At 30.3% G+C, this 24,179-nt stretch overlaps 1 protein-coding gene across 1 annotated transcript; it reads right to left on the bottom strand.

The window, feature by feature from the left end:
- Positions 1-2,014: 2,014 nt before the first annotated feature.
- LOC107424625 (DNA-directed RNA polymerase II subunit RPB2) lies at positions 2,015-11,038 on the bottom strand. The gene is made up of 25 exons (XM_016034474.4): positions 10,593-11,038; positions 9,568-9,789; positions 9,195-9,485; positions 8,910-9,107; positions 8,688-8,752; positions 8,505-8,591; positions 8,301-8,421; positions 8,078-8,122; positions 7,851-7,988; positions 7,617-7,689; positions 7,377-7,453; positions 7,183-7,290; positions 6,830-6,946; positions 5,830-5,985; positions 5,636-5,740; positions 5,416-5,541; positions 5,252-5,329; positions 5,049-5,144; positions 4,849-4,964; positions 4,677-4,746; positions 4,542-4,595; positions 4,293-4,439; positions 3,772-4,071; positions 2,689-3,111; positions 2,015-2,556 (listed from the first exon to the last, which is right to left on the bottom strand). The coding sequence occupies exons 1-25, from the start codon at positions 10,833-10,835 to the stop codon at positions 2,437-2,439; spliced, it is 3,576 nt and encodes a 1,191-aa protein (XP_015889960.1). The 5' UTR covers positions 10,836-11,038; the 3' UTR covers positions 2,015-2,436.
- Between the last annotated feature and the right edge of the window lie 13,141 nt (positions 11,039-24,179).

Here is a 24,179-nt window from a genome sequence, read left to right as displayed (position 1 = left end):
ATTTATCTTTGTATTTTCAATTTTTGCGGAAACTTCTTTTTATAATGTGAATATTTTTTTGCATACTTCACTTTCTTCGTATATATATATATTTTATTGAGAATGAAAGGTAAACTTGGATCAAAATTTTAAGTCCCAAAGCATAATAAATCAAAATAATAAAATGCATCATCTCATTGATAAACTAAACTGAAATTCTTAGATTTTATAATGACAATATTTAAATTAAATCATCTTTAAAATTAAAGTTTTGACCATCTATTTATTACTTTTTAATAAATACATATTATACTATTTTAATTTATTTTCTCATTCTACCCATCAATTCGAGTCTAATTTAAGTTCTATATTTAGAGGGAGAAATCACGAATAATGTAAAATTCAAAGGGAAATTTTTCCTAAAAAAATAAAAATGTAAAGATATGCATGCAAAAATAAATAAATAAATAATCAAACTATAAGGGAAGTTTGTGCAAAAAATGAAAAACAAAAATATGTAACTATACAAAAGTTACAAACTTAGGAAGTTTGTGAATTATCCCAAATTAGAAAGATAAGGATGATTATATAATTTAGTAATTTATATTTAATAAAACAATAATATTAGAGATACCAAATTGTTTATCATATTTTTTTATCAAATAACAAGGCAAAGAAGGTATCAATTTTTTTAAAATTAATACTAGAAATACCATATAGCCTATCAAAATATCTATTCTTAAAAATAGTTTAATGGTAATAACTAATAACCAAGTTCGAATCTCCCATCCGGTATGTGTGTATATATATAAATATATATAAAAATAACAACTACGCATTTGTTATTATTTGATTGATTTATATTTAATTATATTTATCTATTACTTTGAAGAATGATAATTAAAAATTTTTAAAAATTTGTACGATAGACTAAAAAAGTTTGAAAAAAATAATTTTTTTTTCTAGAAAGTAAGAAAAATATTTAAAAACCTGTATAGGACCGAGTATATGATTAAACTTCATTTTTTTTCCAAAAGAATAACAAAAATGTTTCTGAAAATGTTGTTGAAGTAGATAAAAAATCTGGAAAAAAATAATTTTCAGAGAATTTAACATTTTTTTCCCCATCCCTTTTGGGAGCATTTAGCCTCGCATATATATATATATATATATATTAAATATTGAGTGATTAATATATATATTAAATATTGAGTGATTATATATATGATAACTTATCAATTGGTCTATAAAAGATACAGTACTTATGAATTAATATTTGCTTCTTAAAAAAGTCTCATTTTTTGTTTATCTAAAAACACTATGTAAAATGGTACATTGTACAAAGCAAATAACATAAAAGATGTTTGAATAACGACACACCAGTACCAATTGCATCAACATCCACCAAGCAGACTTTTTTTTTTTTTTTTTTTTTTTTTTTGGAAGACAATCCTAAACTAGAAACTGCAACTTTTTCGCCAACTATAAAACTGTAGCTTAAAAATTCCCAAAAATAAAATGTAGCTTAAACAATACAATATGCCTTATTTTTATAGGAAATAGAGATATTATAAAAAATTTAATATCTAGTTGAACAAATCCAACGGCAAAACAAATTATAAGAAATTGAAAAATGAATTAATATACTTGAAAAATGAATTAAGGAGATAGTTTGATTCATTGATTAGTTGGAAAAAATAACCATATTTGAAAGTAAAAATAATGATGAATTAATCCCTATCATAAAATTGATAATTGATAGGTCTCTGAAAGTTCAGATAAATCTTGAATTAGAAGAAGATCCAGATCCCACTTAAAAACATGCGCTTGGATTTCGGATATTTGTTACATGAAGAATACACAAGCAGCAAAACAATTATTCTCATTTTAGATAGCAGTACTGCTACCTCCTAATCTGATTCAGATCCCGCGACCTCAAATTCAAGTTCAGTAACTTATCAATTACCCGAAAAGTAGGTTTTGAACTAATCAGATAATTACAGTAAATACATTTTCATAGTTTCAATCAAGAGGAGAAACAAAATAAGTGATCCAAATAACTTATCATTGGAGAATTTGCACAACCAAGTCCACAATTATAAGCAGAACAAGAAAATCGACGCTTAAGAAAAACAGGTATAAATTAGCGAGGAAGAGGCAATCAATTCGCCCAATTCAGTTTCAAGTTACCAAAATTGGATACTTCTTGACCAGTATGACTCTACAAGACAGGCAGCTAAGTAGCAACCACAAGGTTCTCCAATCCCGATCACCATTTACTCCTGATTGATGAGGGATTAAGGCATATTTTTCTCTAATTTTTACATCTGGCAGCATTTCAATTGTCACAATAGGAGCCGATACCATCCATTTATGCTCCTTATGACTTGTCCTTGTATTAACAACTGCTCCACTTAAGTGCATGAAAAAAGGACCAAAGAGGAAGGCAGAGATACTTCAGGCACCTTTCTTCTTCTGATTTTTCAACGGTTTGACTTCCTTTGTGAGCATCCTTGGTGCTATGGCCATGGCCATAAGTTCTTGGAAGAGTAGCTTACAGGCATAAGGGATGTGAACCTGCAAAGACAATAAATAAATGGGTATACATTAGTCTCACTTAATGAGTACAGGTCGGACCACCCTTTCACGAGAGAGATCTGAAATGCCCCAAAAAAAAAAAAATTAATAAATAAATACAATAATCATCACCTGAACAATGTCAGTTTTGTTCTTACAACCTCTGCACTCGAAAGAATTCTTCTTCAGATTTGCAATAGCTATCAACCCACAACGCTCACAAACATGAACCCTGTATGCATCACTCTGGTCAAACAATCTCTCTTTCAGAAAGTGAGCAGCACCATGGGCAATCATGCAGTCACGTTCCATTTCTCCAAACCGCAGACCTCCATCTCGAGATCGTCCCTCAGCAGGTTGCCTAGTCAGTATCTGCACAGGACCCCGCCCACGGGAATGGATTTTATCATCTACCATGTGCTTCAATCTTTGATAGTAAGTCGGCCCAAGGAATATCATAGCCGTAAGCCGCCGGCCGGTATGACCATTATACATGGTCTCAAACCCTCGCATTTGATACCCACATCTGTGAAGAGCTTTGCTTATGTTGTCAACCTATCAAAAAAATAATAAGAATAGAGAATTTCAATCCTAGATAGATTTCTCAAATCACTATCTTAACATAAATAAGATACACCAATCTCAAATTCCTTAATCATTCATACGCCATTGACAAGACAAGTATTGGTAACATCTGCCAAAAGTTAGAAATTGAAGATTAAATCAAAAAGATTTCTTCAATTTCCTGGTTGCTCCAGTACCCCATAATAGGGGAGATGCAATACTGCTCCCAAGTTGCAATTCAAAGCTGATGTTTAAGTGAAAGTGAGGTAAGGTACCAGATAGATACTAATTTCAAAAGGAAACCAAGTGTAAATCCACGAGGCCAAAAATAGAAAAGCTACAAAGGAAACAAGGGAATTTTCAAGGGACAGTAACATTTCTTTATGAATTATTATGTCCTTTCAATTCTGTAACTATATTATCAACTACTTTACCCTTTAGACTAACCATTAAGGTTTACTTCTGTCATCCTCACCAGGACAAGGAAGTTTGATTACTTGTGTATGTAAAACGGTTACCCCTCAAAAATTTATAATGGCTAGCTGTATGAATCTAGCTAAATGCAGTTTGAGAACAATTCTATTTATGAGGCTCAGAGAAAGATTAAAAATCAATAGCCAGAAAAAATTCCAGAGAGAAAATGAAACTCACAGTTACATCCGTAAATGGAGTAGCATCTCCTTCCTTTCCCATATGTGCGGCAACCTTCCCCATGATACATTCAATAAGCTGACCAATTGTCATTCGAGAAGGAATAGCATGCGGATTCACGATAATATCAGGGGTGATTCCTTCCACAGTCCATGGCATATCTTCTTGTGTATAAGTCATTCCCACTGTCCCTTTCTGACCATGCCGACTACTAAACTTATCACCAATCTGAGGTATTCGAACAGATCTCACCCTTACTTTCACAAACCTCAACCCATCAGCATTTGTTGTCAGTAGAACCTGCAAAAGAATTTAAGATACTCAGGAAAACAACATCAATGTACCACCACCATTCATTAAGGTTTAAGCAGTATAAGAAATTACAATATCAACAATAATAAAATTACAAGGACCATGAACTTCCCAATTTTATGAAATAAAGCATCAAATATAAACAATATAAACAATCAAATAATTAAACATATATATCATCATCCCCACTCCAAACAACAGTTGCTTACTTGATCCACAATCCCTGTTTCACTGTGTCGTAAGCTTATGCTATGGTCACGCCGTGTGTAACGTGAAGCAGCTTGTCCCTGGGCTTCATCCTGAGCGATAGGAGTGGTCTTTCCAATGATAACATCTTCGCCTGAAACCCTAGTACCCTGAAATATGAGAATCTAGTCAGACCAATGATTCTTTCAAGACTAGCAAGACAACAAGATAGCAAGACTAAAACATGATAACACCAGTTCACTAATACTTACAGGGGGGGCAAGACCATCATCATCCAATTTATCATAAGAACCATGTCGCATACCCTGTCAAGTTAACTCAGGATAAATTCTCAGACATAAATAAAATCAGCAAAGAAGATACTTTATTCGAAATGCAGCACTCACCATCGTATTTGCTCTATCCGGACGACCGAAATCCTCTTTGACTAAGGTCCCCATCTTTTTCTCCTCATCCCTGTGTGACAGAGAATTAATAAACAGTGAATCACCACAAAAAATTGGACAAACAAAACAGAAAACTCAAGGGCTAAATATTGATAAAAATAAAATATGATACCTGTAAGAGCGGAAGAAAAGAGACCGGAAAAATCCACGGTCTATAGATGATTGGTTCATGATGACAGAATCTTCTTGGTTATAGCCAGAATAGCAGGCAATTGCAACAATAGCATTCTAAAGCACAGTAAAAAAAGAAAACATTACCCAAATTTCATAATGAGGTTAAAGAATAAGTAAAACTAAGTAGAGAGTATTTACAATGCCTGCCGGAAGTTGCCTGAAATGAAGATGTTCCATGGCTCGAGTGGTAACAAGTGGTTTCTGAGGGTAGTACAAGACGTAGGCCAATGTATCCTGAATGAAGTAAAGATATATAATCAATTACAATTATTTTTATTATTATATTCAACATAAAACCAATACAAAAAAGCATATTCACAAAGATACAAGACAAAGCATACCATTCGAAACTGATAGTTGGTGACATAAATTCCCATGGCTTGCTTTCCCATAGCCGATTGATAGGTATTTCTTGGAGACTAATCACAGAATCAGCAAATTTTTAGATGGACCAATAATTTAATATTAATTTGCACATATAAGAATTGTTGGTTTGAAAACTTACTTGATTATGATCAGGAAATGGTATAATTGAAGCACAGACACCCAAAATTAATGAAGGGTGGATTTCACAATGAGTGTAAGTGTCAGAATATGCTTCCTCTGGATTAATCCTTGCTTGGACAAGATCCTGGTTTAAGTACATAGAAATTAAAGTTCTCTAACGAGGTAATTAACTAACTCAACATCCTAATGAACTTCGACCAACCAGATGTTCAACTCACATTGATGGTCATTGAAATCATAGTTGTCTCCTCTTCTTCCGTGTCAATATATTCTATGAATCCCTTTGATACAAGATCATGCCACCCACCATCTTCAGGGCTCTCCTGAAATTTATAAGGAAGTGTTGCAGTATATAATTATGAAACCCAATATAGACTACATGTCAACGTATAAAAAATTTCAGTTGGCTAACCCTCTGTTGCAGTGCATGAATATCCTTCTTCTTTATGAGAAGCCTTTGTTTCTCCACAATAAATAATGGACGACTGCATCGGCCATAGTCAGTATATATCCGTAATTCTTTTAAGCGAATATCTCTGACAACCCCAACTTCAGTATTAACATCAACCTGTGCAAGTATAGACACATCAGCATCTAAGCAATAAAAGAATATTATTTTATGCAAAGAGTTTCCCACAAAATTAAAAACCTCTGATTAGGAAGCAAGAATCAAACACATTGATGAAATCTGAATTAACAATCAGAACTACATAACTACCAATATAAGTCATTACCAATGGCACAATCTGGTTAATTGGGAAAAAGTGTGCTTTTATAACATAGATGGTAGAATTCACAACGTCAAGTCAACTTTGGATTTTAGAGTAGGCTGATGCAATGGGTCTCAACAGTTCAACTGGTTTATAAAAAGGACCAAGTTTAGGGAGAACCAGTAGCAAAAATAGACAGCTGTTTTAATTAATTGATAATAATAATCATAATAAATAGTCTTAACCATTCAATTTTTATTGGTGAGACAGGGATTGGGAATATCTACTGGAGAAAAGATTTGCATTGACTACCAAGTAACGTAGAATAACTCTACTAGTTAGCTATAGCTGTGGCATATGGCTGGATACGCATTACATTGGTTAAATTTCTTGCCATACCCCTAACCATGCATCCACAATTTAAAAAATTGGTAACATTAAAGTGTTGTGAAGTGTAACCACGTGATAGATCACTATCAAAAGAATAAAGCACCAGAACATGCAAGTTAAAATAAGAATACCATTAGTAATGCTTGAATGATATGTATAATACGCTTGACGAAAGAAGGGGACAAGAAAGTGCATACTTCAAGATGACTTACTAATAGTACTACCCAAATTAATGTTTTGTTCAACATCATTTCTACTAATTCTCATGTGGCAAAATGTCCAACTAAAAATATTAAAACAAATAACACTGACCCGTCGCCTCAAACGCCGTAATGTTTTCACCAACATATCAGGATCACGATGTATACCAACCCAGCAACCATTAACAAAGATTTTTGTAGCTTGGGGAATAACTGCTGGTGAAATTTCCTACAATACAATCAATGTAAAACAGTCAAACCAGAAGAAAAAAATAGAAATACCACATCATTTCTCTGAACAAAACTAAGATATTACCCCTAATCAAAGGAAAACCACTTTCTTTTCCTATTGTATTTGATGATTCCTCATCCTCGTTTTTCTTTTGTAATTTCTTTTCATCAATAAAGTAATCTTTTCTATCAAAAGAAATAAGAGAATCTCCGAACAGAACTAAAAGTACACACCTCAAAATTTTCTGTACCCCATTCTTCTAAAAATTCCAGGATTGGATATGCAGCTGATCCTACTGTTATATACACCATCAAGGCAAGATTCTTAACCAGTCCACATGCCTGACGTAACAAGGAAATTAAGTTCATAAGTACATAAAGAGAGGATCTCAATCAAGGTATGTGTAAGTTTAAATAATAAAACTCACTTGTCCTTCAGGTGTTTCAGCTGGACACATCATTCCCCATTGTGAATTGTGCAACTGTCGTGGTTTCGCAAGTTTCCCTTAGAGAGAAAACTCAATTGTCAAAGAAGAGCAAATAAAATGACAACAAGCAGTAAAATAGTGACACGATTATATCAACAAATAAGACATAACAGAGAACATAGTTATCATCACAAACCCAGTATGACCAAACAAACCCTGCATTGAAATAAGTAATTATACCTTCACGCCCTATGGGAGAATTTAGCCTTCGCAAGTGTGACAAGGTGGAGGCATATGTCAAACGATTTAACACCTATACCACAAAAAACAATAACAAATTGTATCATCATTTCTAACAGGAAAGCATACACTTGGAACAAAGGATATTCTGTAACTGTAAAGTAGAAAATGAGACCAACATGAAAACACCCATATCACCAAACCAACAAAGCCAAGATCCAAACTAGCTCAAACCTGTGACACTCCAGCTCTTGTGCCAGCTGCATTTGCTTGCCCCCAGTTTCCAGTAGCAAGTGAATATTTAAGACCACTGGTAATGGTTTTTGCTTTGATGGCAAATTGCAGGTTAACATCCTTTCCATTGTCAACACACTGGATCATGCATGAAAAATGTAGGTTCAAACCCAAATAAAATGAGTATAGCAAACTAACAGAATTAAATCAAGGTTTGTATAAGGAACCTTCTGCACGTAACCTCTCACATCCCTAGTTAATTTTCTGAACAGCTGCAAATCATATGAACAACCAAAGAAAAATAAGCATACAGCAATAATAATAATTCATTTCATTTAGCATCCATTAACCATTGCAGAAGATAAAAACAAATAAATAAATAAATAAATAAAAGCAAACAAACAAACCTAAAAGCAAAGAAAAACAGAAAAATAAAATAAAATAAAATACCATCCTAAACAAGCCCCCGAGTAGAGGACCAGCAAGGTCCAGCCTTTTGTTGCCATAATGATCCCTATCATCTTCTGCCCTCCGACCAAGTGCACATAGTAGAAGCCGGTGAATAATATACCTAGTAAATGAAAAATATATTTATATCATTAACATCGCCAGATCACCATGATAGGGATGACTATCTACAAGAGAAAAACTCACCCAAAATAGTAAGCTTTTTTTGTCTCACAAAATTCTCCAACACCAACATGAGGAAGCATTTCCTTTTGAAGTATCTCTTTTGCATACCTTCAAGAATGATTACAGGATAATCTATATGAGCAACATGGAACTTCATGACAAACATATTTAGAAACTGAAATATAATTCCATGAGTGTACATACTTAATCCTCTTCTCCTTAGTTACACCCACAGTTGCTCCTCTTTTTCCAATATAATCTAATGCAACCTGCAGAAAAAAGCGAAAACAGCCAACCACGTCAACAAAGCTCTGTGTTCTTCCAGACTTGAATCCAATCATATTCCAGAAACATTGAGGGAGGAAAAAAAAAAAGGAAATTACAGCAAACAAAGCGACAAGCGGTGACAATGAAATTCAAAGACACCTGTTGGTTTTGAATAACAAATGCTTCTTCTAGCGAAGGTCGAAGCAACTCCATCATTTGAGTATCTGTAAAGTCATAACATATATGCTCCAGTATATCTTTATCAGCAACAAACCCAAGAGCCCGGAACACGATAATAATAGGAATTTCAGCTCGAATATATGGAAGAGTAGCACGGATATACTGCCCAGAAGAGCCCTGCATTAACATATATGAACAAATTTTATAGTAAGAACTTAAACTCTTCTTGGAAGCAAACACAAATGCCAAATACAATCCCGTTACCCCTTTAGAACTAGTCCGAGAAAGCATCCGCACAAACATGGTACTTGGTGGTCTGTTTTGGGACTCCGCCATGGACCGAACTTCGGCCACATAGGCATACTTGTTAGGCTGCCTCTTCTTAAATACATATACATGATTGGTGCTCATCTTCTCTTGAGCAATTAGAACCTTCTCACTTCCATTAATAATGAAATACCCACCTTGATCATATGGGCACTCCCCAAGCTCTGTTAAATCCTTCTCAGAATTTTGATACAATGTGCAATAACTAGAACGAAGCATTATAGGAACCTGGCAATCACCAAAAACAAAGCAGTAGGATGGTCAACAGACTCAATTAATCCTTTATCAGTAAGATTTTTAAATCACACACCTTTCCTATGAAAACTTTGGTGAAATCCTGTGTCTCGGTGACTTCTTCACCATCATGTCCTTTCTTTATAACTCTCTTTGTGACATCCACGTACAAAGGGGCCGAGTATGTTAGATTCCTTAACCTTGCAGCCTTGGGAAATAAGGTTGCTGTTTCTCCATCAGACTCAGTCATCATGGGCTTACTCAAGTAAATCTGACCAAAGCTAATCTTATAGATAGTCTGCAGATCAACCCAACAACATAGTTGAGTTTTCTTGTCATTCTACTTCAGAAATAATAAATACTAATATGCTTCATTTGATTGGTGGAAAATGAGGGAAATGAAAAGATAATGAATATACTCTCAGTATTTGGGAACAAGACCAGCACCAGAATAAAGAGGTAGTAATTCAAAATCATGATATCTAACTTTTCTTTCTTTTTCTTTTTTTTTTTTAGTTAAGAAATTTCATGACAATATACGTAGGAAAAACAAATTCTATATACATTTAATCCAAAAACTATATACATCTAAAACTTAAATACCATAATGATACTGAAATGGCTAAATAAGCTTATTTCTTCCAAAATTCCGTGGATGCCAGACTGGTAAAAAAAAAAAAAAAAAAAAAACAGGTAGAAGCTCAGAAACCACTCAACAAATGACTCCATCTATGCGGTTATGACAGTAAAAAATTGGTCTTCGTAGCCGGAGGACAGCATGATTCTAAGGCATGGACCACCTGATATATATGTCAAAAACAACTCTTACTATATAATTTTGCTTAGGTCTCAGGAACTGTGGTTCTAAAGACTCAATCCCCCAAATTTTTATTCATGACCAGACACAATCAGTAAAGCCAATCCCTTTCAGCTGGAGGGAAAAAAAAAAAAAAATTCAAACACCGAGAGCTCCAAATCTTTCCCTTCTAGACATTCCTCATAAACCTAACGATAATTTAAGCTACAAAGCCCTCAGATCCTCCACTTGCCCCACAAAGAAAGCATGTCCAATGCCCCCGATTTTCTCGAGAAAGCGTATACCTCTGCAAAATCCGACTGGTGACCAGGGTTATGCTGAGACTCGGGACGAATCTCGATGTCAGCGGACTCGTCAACAATTTCCTGCATGGTGTTCTGGATGAACTCGTCGAAGGAATCGAGTTGCTGACGGACCAAACCCTTCTCTTCGAAGTATGCGGAGATGACGGCCCATGCGTCCTCCTGGGTGATCTCCTCTTCGTCGTCATCGTTGTATTGCTGGTCATATTCCTGGTCGTCCTCCATTTTAACGGTTAGGGCTTTTGAATTCCGTTAATCTCGCTACTTCTGGTTCTTCGTTTCCGATCAAAAACCCTAGCAGAGCTTTCTCACGGAATGTTTGGAGCGGTTTTGGAAGTGTTTCAAATGGAGGAAAGTGGGACTGTGTCTCTATTTAAGGGCTTTGGCTCTCTGTGTAATCTTTTCCGTCGTCGGTTGTTCGTGAAATATAATGTTATTATATAGCGTTTCAATTAAATATTGTACTTTTGTGTTTCCATATTGTAAATATTGTAAAACTGTACTTTTTGGACTTTCTAATTCATCACCAATTTCAACACAGTGTCCCATTCAATTTTCTTCTGGTTTCAATTTAGGTTTTTCAGTTTTTTTTGTTTTGTTTTTGTTTTCAATGGAGATTCTTAATATGAGTTTTATTTCAATTTCAACATTGCATATTTAGTATTTAATATAAGAAATTTTTCATTTGATTTTAATCTTTTTTTACTTACAGTAAGATATTTATTTCTAGCAAAATTTTCATTGTTTTATCCATATTGAAATTAACATTAAAATTGAGAATTTTTAATAAAAAATAGATTTTAAATTGAAACCAAAATAAAAATTGAGGTATTCAATTGAAATTAAAAACAAACTACAAGACCCAAAGAAATAGTTATAGTTAATCCCAGTAACAATAACAAAGAAGGTAAATTTCACTTTAGCCCTTTTTTATTTTTATTTTTTTTTGGGATAAGATTAACTTTAGACTTTTTATTTTAAAATTTTCCACAATTGTATTTTTATGATTATTTTTTTTTCTCGGTGCTTTAGTAATAAAACTATAAGCAATATTTAAAATATCTAATATTTTTTCAAATTTTTTTTGATATTTTTATTTTTTGAAAGAGTCGAAATAAAATTTAAATTTAAAATAGAAATTGATAGAACTTCCATAATATCCATTGAAATTTATAAATTTCATCAAAATTTCCATTAAAATTTTCGTAAAATATTTACATCAAATTCTTAAATTTGGTTAAAAAATCTATAATTTCCATGAAAATTTATGAAATTTTCAATGAAATTTCAAAAATATCCAGAAAATTTTTAAATTTTTTTTTTTAAAAATTCATAAATATTATTGATATTTAGTAAATTTTTTTTATCAAATTAATTTCATTGATAATTTTTTATCCTTTAATTGCTTTTTAGACATTTAGTGATATAAGCAAAATAGAATGAATTGAATAACATTAATAAGTTCTATTTATTTAATATCGATAAAGTAAAAATACAAAGATTGTAGATTATATTTTTTAACATGGCAAATCTTATTGTCGAAAATATCTGTTTTACAAATGTGGATAAATAGATGATGAAATATATAATGTGAAATAGTAATGGTCGTTTGAAAAATAAAAAAATTCCTGACAATTCACAAGTTTTTTTTTTTTTTTAAAAACATTTTTGAAGAAGTTAGAAGAGGTAGTGTCCAAAAGAAATCACCAAGTCGAAAGTTAGATTAAGTCCATTTACTGGTAAACAATATTACACACATGCAACACAAGATGAAGATCATAAGAGTAGAGATGCAGGTCAAGGATTCAATCCTGTTGGAAAAGACTATATATGTAAAAAGAAATCTATAATAGAGATGTCATAACAAGAAAAAAATTCGATTTCTATGAATTTCGGATCTATAAGGGTTGGAAGTAATTTTCATAACCCTTATTTAATGGATATTTATGAAATATCATCAAATAGCAACTCATGGGTATCATCTTAAACTCAAGCATCAGAGAGTAATAACTATGCACATAGTCAACCAATAAATAAAGATCCATATGGTTGACATATTAATAATTATATGCAAAATTATCAGGGAGATATATCTGTTCATAACTACTTCTTACATATCACATCTCAAAATCAAAATGAGGAAGAAACCGATGATTTTCAACCACTCAGAAATTCTATATGGTATTAAGATGACATTTATGAGCGACAATGTAATTGTAATAATTGTTTTATATATTTTAATTAATAAATAACTTTATCATATATGTATTTTTTTGACATATTTTTGTTAATAATAATTCATCTATGGTCATTAATACTTATTATAAATCAATTCACTAAGAAGAATATAACATCAATTTAATATTTTAGCAAGTTTTATAATTAATTTGATAATTGATGGATTAAATAAACTAATTCTAAAGTTTCAATAAAATTTTCCATTTTTTAAAACAAATTTCCATTATTTTTTATAATTTTTTATCAATATTCGATATTTTCTGATATTTTCATAAAAATTTTCATATGTTAAACTCTCGATATTTCCATCAATATCGATTTTTTAAACCTTGACTATAAGTAAGTTCATATTTGGTTTTAAATGATAGTTTATTTTCATTTTTTACTTAGCTATGTATTCAAATAATCCATTCTTAATTTTTTTGCTTATTTTATACATTCAATAATCCATTTATTATTTTATTTTTACATTTATTTTCAAAATAACAACTATAAATTTACTTTATAATTTTACTTGACATCAATGTTATAAGAAGAACTGTTAGCCAAAAAAATTGTTATGAAAAGAATAAGTATTTCAATAAATTAAAAAGAAAACCATAATTGACATTTGTAAATGGTTATTTTGTAAGTTTGAATAAGATAAAAGATTAAGTATCTGTTTGGTATAACTGATGCAAGCAGAACTTTTATCTGTAGAGCTTTGTATTATAGATCTTTTTTTAAAAAACTTTTATTAAAAATCTAATAGGTATTTGGTTGTAAATAAAAAAACTTAGATTGTTCATATAAGCTAAAAAAAAGTTTTTTTTTTAAAAAAAAAAACTCAAAATTTAAACTCTTCTAAAACAGTTAAAAAAATATTTTTTGGATCAATAAGTGCTTGTTGACTCTTTCTAAACACTCTCATTTTTTAACAAAAGAGTTTTTGACTATCAAGTAAAGGTTTTGGACCAAAAAAAAAAAGGCTTTGTCAAATACAACCTAAAGTTGTCATTTTGAATAAAATATATAAGTTGAATATGGTTTAATTAGTGAAGAATGTTAAAATGGAACAAAATTTAAACATGAAGCTTTGATGCATTTTTTATTTAAAAAAAAAAGCCAAAAAAATGGGAGAGAACAAAATTGTAAATTATCATAATAACAATAATAATAACTTAATTTTTTAAAGAAAATAACTATGAAAACATTTTCAAAAAAAAAATTTGAGAATTATTAGTGGCTCTTTTTTTTTTGTTTTTTTATGGAAAATTGTATATATACTTTTTTTTATAAATTATTTACAACAATTTATCCTCACTTTTATGCCTCAAACCTATTATTTAATGACATACCAACTAAATAACTTTATTTAACCTACTTCTATACCTCTTAAATAATTATTTTAATTAATATAGTATGTTATGGTAAAAATAAGCTCAAGACATGTAGCGAAATCATAATTGTTTACCTTCAAGATGAGTAAATATAATGGTGATGATAGTTAAATAGACCAAGATTTGTTCTTATCTACTAGATCACGAATTGGTCTTGTGTATTTAACCAGAGTTTGATTTCGTCTACTAGATCAAGAATTGGTCTCATCTACAGAAAAATGATTAAATGAAAATGAGAATAATAAATGGAGGATGAAATATGGTCATTAATATCCAATTTGTCATGTATCGTTAGATCTTAAAAAGCTTAGATAAAATTTTATGTTTATACTATGAGAGAATATAGGTCTTAAGAAGAAAAGAAAAAAATGTGATTAAAAAAAAAAAAAAAAAGAAGACCCTTGAGTATAAAAAAATATTTGTTAGAAAAATTACATGAATACTACTAGTAGAAATTATGGCAAAAAACAAAAAGGAAGTACTTTTTTGAATGATAAAACCAAGTACCCAAAAAAAAAAAATTCTTGGAAACATTAGATAAATATTACAAGCAAAAACTTATGACAAAAAAAGAAAGTAATTTTTTTTATATTAATAATAATCTTTTAAATAATATAACATTTGTGCAAATTATGATGTAATTACCCAATACAGGTTAGTATAGCTCTTTAAACCTTTTTTTTCTTCCTGCCATTTTTCGTTTCTTTACCAAATAAAAGATAAAAAGTAATTTTCCATCTTTCATATGATACCAAACAAGATGAGGAAAAATATGAATTTTTTCACCTCTCAAATTTTCCTTCTCTATTCTCTTTTCCATCCTTCCTATTTTTCATTTCTCCTACCAAATAATGGCTTAAAACCAAAAACCATAATCATTATCATCATTGTTTTCTTATTTTCCCCTTGAAGCCAAGAGAGAGAAAATGAGAGAGGGAAAGGATTTGTTTCAAATCTTTGTCATTGTCATCCAATTCTCCTAGCTTGAATTTTTTCAGGTTTTAAGGTGATCTAAGATCAATGGTGTGCTTGTTTTAAACTAGATCTTTGTTTATAATCTTTTGAAATCACTCAACCTGCTGCCTCCATCTCATTGGACTTCTCCAATTTTTGGTTACTTGTAGGCCCAAGCTATACAGTAGACTGTAACTCTAGACCTCTTCCTCACCTTTCTAAGCTTGCATATGGGCTTCATTGAGGATCTAGCAAGTTGCCATTAGAGGATCTTAGAGCTCAAGTGAATTTCTTGCATGCATCATGGGTTGTTGAAAGATTTTAAAGTTTAAAGATGATTCTCTTTGCATGCATTTTGATTTGAAAAGTTTTTAAGATTAATTTCTCTCTTTACCTCTACATGGTGAAGTTTTAATGTAAATGTTGAGAATGAATTGAATATTAAAGAAGTTAAAAATCTTGGATGGGTTTTGAGTGTATATATGACTTTCTACCATGGTGATTTGATCATCCATGCTCATTGACAACATAAAAAGATGGTGATTATGTTTTTTAATTTTTGCATCATTACTATTCGGCTTCCACTCAAAAGGTAAGTTTTAGTAAATCAAGTTTCGTTTTTAGTACCAATACGATGTAGGAAGTTTGAGATAAAATAAGTATAATGTTGCATTGTCTTGCTTTAAATGGAAAGGGAATGTACTTAAGTATGCCTACTGAATGGGGAAATTAATGAAACAAGTTTTGAGGGGTATTTTGGAGACACTTAAATTTAGGAGTGGAGATTTGGGTCATGATACGATAAGACGACTCGTAAATGATACGAAATTAATGAGTTTGGGCTTGATATAAATAAATTCAGATTAATTCATTTGACACAAACATGTTATTTTTTGATTGACTTACTTAATTTGAAATTGGCTTGAATTGACTCATTTAACTAAATGTTTTAACTAACTTGTCAATCCAACCAGATACAATTATAATCCATTTAAATTAAAACTTTAAAATATTAAATCTATCATTAATAAAATTTTAATTAAAAAATTATCACTAAATTACAAACTTATCTAAAGTTGTAGTATTAACTTTTTTATCAATTGAAAAAATATAGAAACAAAATCATTAAAATAATAATTTACTTAAATATAATATGTTTAAATATATTATGGATTTATGGACATCCAAAATAATAATAATAATAATACGCCTAAGAATATTGGAGTTGTAAACAATTAAAAATATAATTTTTGAAGTTTTTTTTATATTATTTCTAAAGAAGTAGTATTAGGTTTATTATGTATATATATATATATATATATGTAACTATCATATAAGATTATCATATTATCATATGTTATGTTAGTGTAATCTGTAAGCAAAATCATATGGTTTTTACCTATATATTTTAATTTAAGAATAACTAAATATTAAATTGTTTTTATTTTATTTGAAATAATTAATTTTAACAAATTAATTTATTTAATTGAGTCTATTTTGTGTAAATAGATCAATTTCTTATAAATGGGTAATATTAATGCAAATTGACCAATTCAATAAATGGGTTGCACATGTTGTATAAGGTTACTTGTTTACTAAATAGGTTGTATACAGATTAAAGGTTTCTGACACTATTAATAAATGGGTCGTATTTAGGTTGAGTAATTTTGCCACAATTAATAAATAGTTGACCTGAACATGATCCTCCAACACAAATTACTATCCCTAGTTAAATAAAAGATGACTAGTTGGCAAAGTTGTTCTTTAAGTTGGTAGAAAGAGATATTTTAATTATATCTACTCTTCAAGCTATTCTATGTTGTGTTAACTATTAAGTTGTCGATTGGTTTATGTAAAGAAATTACATCTTTCATAAATCATTTTTAGTGGTTAAATATGTATAAAACATTTACTAGATGGTCCACATATTATAATATATATTTGGATAATTAATTAAAAGGATAATATTATCAATTAGTTGTCTATGTTCTATCTGATAATAGAGTTTTATTATTATCTATTATTTTTTAATGGTGGAAAATTATAAAGATTGTTACTTTATAAGGTCTTAGGGTCCTAGTTTATAAATTGCTTGTGGTTCCTGTCAAAATCACAAGTAATTTTTCTGAGTGGGAATAGGCTAGAAACTTTGTCAATATATTTGAGAGTTAATTTAATTACTAGGTCAATTATAACTAGAGGAGGTATGTATATTTATTTCTCACTTAATGATCTTACAATTATTAGATCCATGGATCAAAAATGGCAGAGCAATGGTTAAGTCAATTTCAAAAATTTACATAAAACTCTTTTATGGCCAGGATCTATTATAAATGTATATAATATTAATATCAGAAATAGTGAAAGAAATATACCTTTGAAGCTATTAGAAGAAGATCAAAATATCTTCTTTTCACCGGAGACCTTCCTTACCAAACCTCCTACCAATAAACACACGAGTGGCATCAAAGAAGAATCATAGAATTAAGTTTTCACTCTTTATATATTTTATTTTTCTGCCTTTGTTCTCAACATATGAGAAGATAGAAAAATACCCACTACATAGTAGATTTTCGGCTTTGTGCATAACATGGCACACATTAAGCTTCCAACTATAGATGCATAAGTTAGCTCATCTCTTCTTCCTCTTGTGGCGTTTTTGGACATTTTTCTTTAGAAAGATTAATTATTTGGCAATAAGGTAAATACATCTCTTAGAGTTTTGCAGCCCAAATCTAGTTACTACTTTATCAATATAAGAAGCTTGAATTCAAGATATTAAAGATCCGAAACTGAATTGGAGTACATGGACTCCATTTCAAGGTTAATAGCCTCTTGCTATTTCTTTTTATCATGATCCTCCATCGCATTTTAATATGTCAATAGATCATTATCAGAAATGGCAATTAATGCTTCTTTATTTTCTCTGTAACAAATGGGTGCTCTAGTAACTCTCCTATTACGACAAGGTGGTAATGAATCCTAATCTAAAAATGCAGTCTCTTCATTTTGTTGTTCGACAACAGGTTTTTGTTGTTGTTTGATCTCATCAGAAATTAATTAATCTATAACTACTTGCTTAGAGATTATAACTCATCATATAATCGTGTTAAAGAAAAGTGGCATTTATCGATACAAAAACATTTTCTCTTGACGACTATAAGACAAACCTCCTTTTGTTTCTTTTGGATAGCCTATGAATAGTCATAGTTTTGAATGTGGTTCCAGCTTTTTTATTTTTCCTTTTAGTACATATGCTGGACACCCCCAATCTAAATGTGTCGTAAACTAGGTTTATGTTCTTTCCATAATTTAAGAGTATCTTAGGGATAGATTTAGATGGAACTATGTTGAGAATATACATTGTAGATTGTAATGCATATCCCCAAAAAAAAGGTAATGATGAGTAACTAAATATAGATATCACCATGTTTAGTAGTGTTTGATTTCTTCATTCCATAACACCATTTTGTTGTGGTGTTCTAGGTGCTATGAGCTGGGATAAGATTGTATGCTCAACTAGAAAATCCTAGAATTCATTATCAAGGTATTCACCTTTTCGATATGATCAAAAAGTTTTCAATAATTTATCTAATTGTTTTTCAACTTTAGCAAGGAATTCTTTAAACTTTCCAAAAGTCTCAAACTTCCTCTACATTAGGTACACATAACCATACCTTAAGTAATCATCAATAAAAGAGATGAAATATTCATAACCTCCTCTTTCTTGTACATTCATATGACTGCAAACATCTAAATGTACTAGCTCAAGCGGTTATTTAGCTCTTAGATCTTTTGTTTTAAAAGTTTTTTTAGTTATTTTACCTTTTAAACATGATTCACAAACTAGAAGAGTACCAACTTTTAGTTCTGTTAAATGACCATCTTTTACTAGTCTTTCAATTCTTTTTAGGTGTGTATGACCTAGCTTAAAATGTCATAAGTATGTGTCATCATTATGAGAAATCTTTTGTTTTTTATGTTTTGGTTGTTCGACTTTGAACATTTCAGTATTAAGTTGTGAGTTAGACTATGGTCTTATCGTATAGTGCCAGAGTTTTAAATTCCATCACAAATACTTAAACCATTTCTAGAAATAATAACGAAATTACCATTAAAAGAAACATGAAATAATTGTTCAAACAATCTAGAAATAGAAATCAAATTCCTACAAAAATAAGAAATATAATAAACATTATTCAAAACAAGAAATTTATTATTATTAAAATGAAGTCTAACTTCTCCCACTATTTTAGTCGACACCATTGTGTCATTATCCAATCTCATTATAATGTCCCCACAGTAAACTTTTTGAAATGACTAAACATCTGCAAAGAAAATCATACACGGTGAATTGCTTCTAAATCAACTATTCAGATGACAAATCATTTTCAACCAAACAAGATTCTTAGAAACATAAATCAAATTTACCTTTTTTCTTTTGTTTGAGCTCTTCAAGATAGTTTTTATAGTTTCTCTTCTAGTGCTTACCTACACTGCAATGGAAATATTTCCCTTTTGGTTTATTGTCTTTGTCTTTAATATTGTTATTTTTCGTATTCTTTTTGGACTTGCCTCCACTAGCTGACTTAATCTTTTTCCTCCAGTTTGCTTTATTTTATTATTTTTCTTTTTAAAGGAAGATTGAGCATGAGCAACATTTGCTTTAGCAATATTTGCTTAGCATGTTTCCCTTTCGAAATTGATCAAAAATATGAAGCTCATTCAACAACTCAGTTATGTTATATTTCAACTTATTCATAAAACAATTACTTTTAAACTGGAGAAAATTTAGGGATAGAGTTTCCAAAATCATTCTCACTTAGATGGCCTTGTCGATCACCATCCCATTGACTTCGACCTCATTGATGTAATTAACCATCTTAATCACATGCTCTGGACCAAAGTACCACTTTTCATCTTAGCATTCATTGATGCTTTAAGAGTTTCATGGCTCTGTTGTTTAGAAGGTTGAACATATTTTGTAGAGACTCTATAATCTCATATGCTATCTCCATCTTTTCATGTTTAGCTCTCAGCACATCATAGCTTGCTAACAGATAGCACCAAGCTTTGTTGTTGGCTTAAATCCAACAATTATATGCATTTTGAACATTTCGAGGAGCATTGCTGGCAAGTTTAGAGGACATTCCTCTGTGAGACAAACTTATAGTTTTCACAAAGTAATATGATGTTCATATTACTTTTCCACTTGACAAAATTATCATTAGTCAATTTTTCATTAACAAGTATAGTGATGACCGATTGGACATTTTCCTGAAATAAATAAAGAAAAATGCATACATAAATATTATCATATGGAAATTTGGCATAGTAAACGTGATGTATGATGCTAAAACATTACATTAAAGAAATATGTAACCACTATTATCATGATTGTTCAACTCCTAAGTAGAGTTCCACCGTAGGGTTAGTCACATTACTTTTATTGAACAAAGACTTTCTCAATTAATAAATGTCAATTTAAAATATTTCATATTTTCTACATTTATCAACTACTGTTTTATTTAGCCAAGATATAATTAACAAGTTTAACTGTATCTTTATCAATGTAGCCCACCATTTCAGATTCCAAAAACTTAACTCAATAATTCCACGTAGGGTTGGTCAATATTGAAATACATCTTAGTATCCTATCACTAGGAAGAAAACCTTGTTATTAATCTAAATGAACACCTTCCGTATGGAGGACGAAATCAAAGCATCTCAAGACATTTAAATTTCATATTTTTATATTAATGGTGGAGATCACAAGTCATATTGCCATATAACCCGCTCTCACTCAATATTTTTAAATTATGTATTTTATTGATAATAGTCATAGTTAATTACTAAGATTAAAGATGTTAATAAAATCTAATTCAATTAAAAATTAAATAAAATACAATTATTTTCTTAAATATATATATATATATATATATATTTAGATGTGCTACAGAAAGAGCCTGTCAGCACTACATGGAGAGAACCCTTCATGGACATTAATGCCCAGCAGCTCGCCGCAGGCACTATAGCGCTCTCTCGCTTTGCTTTTTTTTTTTTTTTCCTCTCTAATCTTATGTAAGTTTCATTTTCTCCGTAATATGTCATCCTGCATTGCACACAATCATATTTATCTTTTATGAAAAGTCGTAAAACAGGAAATCACATACTTAATATTCCATAAAAAAGTTTTAGATTCTTTAAAGTTTCAATTTAAAGATCAAATGGCCCCATAAACTAATGGTGTCAAAAATGATGAAAATCTTCATTGACTATATAAGGCTTATTGTCCTTGAGATTTGTGTAGACCTGTACAAGTAAGTCACTTTATACATCTATTTTTTCATTTATTAGTGCAGAATACTATATCAGATTCACAATTTCATAATTGTATATGCTACTATAACAGAAATGAGAATGAACAAGTATTTCGAAGGTGCTTCAAGATATCAAGTGCATTCAAATTCTAAGTCACATGTTTGGAAAACAGGCTACTTTAAGTTTCAAGTCCTATTCACCCCTTCCTTGTAGTAGGAGTACAATCTATTTCTTTAGACTAACGTCATTTATCATAAGGTATTGTTGTAAATGGCAAAGATATATGGAGTTTTTGAAAATTGAGGATTTTGTCATGGATGTAAATTGAAATTGAGGTTTGACATTTACAATGTCATCTTCCAAATTAACTGTGACCCTTCAAAAATGCAATATTTAACCATGATGTATAAAATGCAATTTTATGCATGAATCAATAGGAAAAGTTCATGTTTAACAAATAAAAGATATTTAAGAATAATGAACCACATAATCTTGTTCTGACATGATAAATAACTTTCTTCCAACCACCTGAAGGAAGCTCTTTTGATAGCAGATAATCAATACTTTACAAATACTGGGACAATCTTCATATGTCCACCCAAATGCCACCAACCTTTTTATTCTAAACCACCCTGCATAGGTGAAGTAGACTCCTCATGATTCATAATATTCTGCATTTTCTCTATAATATGTGATTCTTTGTATTAGTATGTCTGTTTTTTCTGGTTATTTCTATAAATTATGACAATGTTTTGCACACCCTGGTTTGTGATTCTCATTTGCACAGCCTCAACATCAACATCTAGTATAAATGAAAGTGCTTGGCAACAAAAGTGTTTTTATAATGGTTATATGAAACTACAGATATCTCATTCAGAAAAAAAATCCAAATAGAAAATTTTGAAAATGCTATAATAATAAGGTAAATATACAAAATTATATATTATATTGTGTTATGATGTTAATTGATCAATTATTTATTAACTATATGAATGTTATGCAGGATGGTAAATATTGTGGAAAGTTTGTATGGGATGATGAAATACATCATATACATGGAAACATGAACAAAACGGAGATAGAAATATTGATTAATGAAATGGCTAGTCTAAATAATAATGTAAGGGGGTTGAATTCCAATGTCAAGGGTTTACTATCTTTATAGAAAAGCAGCAGCATTAGAGGAAAAGCAACTATGACTGGGGATTACTAAGTGTCATTGTTATAACTACAATATCAATTTGTTATTTTTATAAGAATATGTAAATTTATTAGAAATGATATGTAATGACTTGCACTTGAAAGTAGGTTTGACAATTATTAGAGGAGTTTGAAGCAATATTTTCTTTTTTTTTTTTTTTTTTTTTGCTTATTAGACAAATTTGATGTTTTGAGCAATTGTATCATGCATAAACTTTAATGTTTTGAGCAATTGTACCATGCATAAAATAATAAATACACATCTAAAAATGTGTTCCCCCATTAAAAGGTATTTAAATGTATGAGTGTATTCCCTGGTCAAATGGAAACTATAATATCAGTAATTCCCTCAAGAAATAAACGAGCTAGCTAATTCACCACACATTACACACAGTTCTCATACAACAAGCTTCCAAATTCAGACTGATATTCACAATCTCCTATCAATCTCCACGATCAACAGCTTTCATGATATGACAACTATAATCTTTTAGCACCATGTATATTTGATCCTATAAAAAAAAAAATAACATTACAAGGATTCAAGATTATGAAAAATTAATAAAAAGTTTATGTGCATTCATATGTTTTGAGTATAAGAAATTACCAGTATGAGAAGTTAAATCATTATCTTAACTTGACGAATTGGAAATGATGTCTTGATCATACATTGTGGATCTATATGATAAAAAAATAAAAATATATATTATAAAGTTTCAAAATTATATGAACAAAATTATCTTATATATATAAAATTAATACTAATAAACATGATCTTTTTTACTTAATATATATTTCTAACAGAGAATCCCATTTAAAATTATATGAAAATTAACAGTTGATTGTATCTACCTTTCTTGCAACTGAGGACAATTCCTTTTATCGTGTTGTTATCCACGAAGTCCACATCCTCGACAAAGTCATAATTTGAAACTGACATCTTTTTTGGAGTTTGAAATCTTTTCTCACATCCTTTTGATCTCACATGTGATGGATTATTAATACTTCGAAGCTCTTTTGTACTTTTTGTCCATCTCATAAGAATGTATTTGCTTGGCAAAAACATGACTTGTTTAATTCGAAAGTAGGCTAATATATGTCTACATGGAATTCTTATGAAAGTCAAATAGCCTACAACTACATGACACAAAATTTGAAAGTTTATTATATCTAAGTTGTCTATTTCTTTATGAACAACTTCCACCAGCCTTCTGCACAATATAAAGTATAGACTCATCAACCTCAAATGTGCAACTTAAGAAATACGCAGAACTTTCAAATAACTCATCTTGAAAAATTATAAAATTTCTCTTTTTGTATATTTTCACCATTTGAGACCCATGGGGCACATAGTTTTCAACTTTGGTTGCTCATTCACATCAATATGATCTGCAACTAACTTATCATGTTTTTGATGATTAACAGCTCTATTAAAGCATACAATAAAGTCCATCAATGAATTTTTGTTTGAGAAGCA

The sequence above is a fragment of the Ziziphus jujuba genome, chromosome 1, assembly GCF_031755915.1.
Source record: "Ziziphus jujuba cultivar Dongzao chromosome 1, ASM3175591v1".
Lineage (NCBI taxonomy): Eukaryota > Viridiplantae > Streptophyta > Magnoliopsida > Rosales > Rhamnaceae > Ziziphus > Ziziphus jujuba.
Note: the sequence above shows the minus strand (reverse complement) of the source record. Positions and strands in the feature narration are given on the sequence as shown.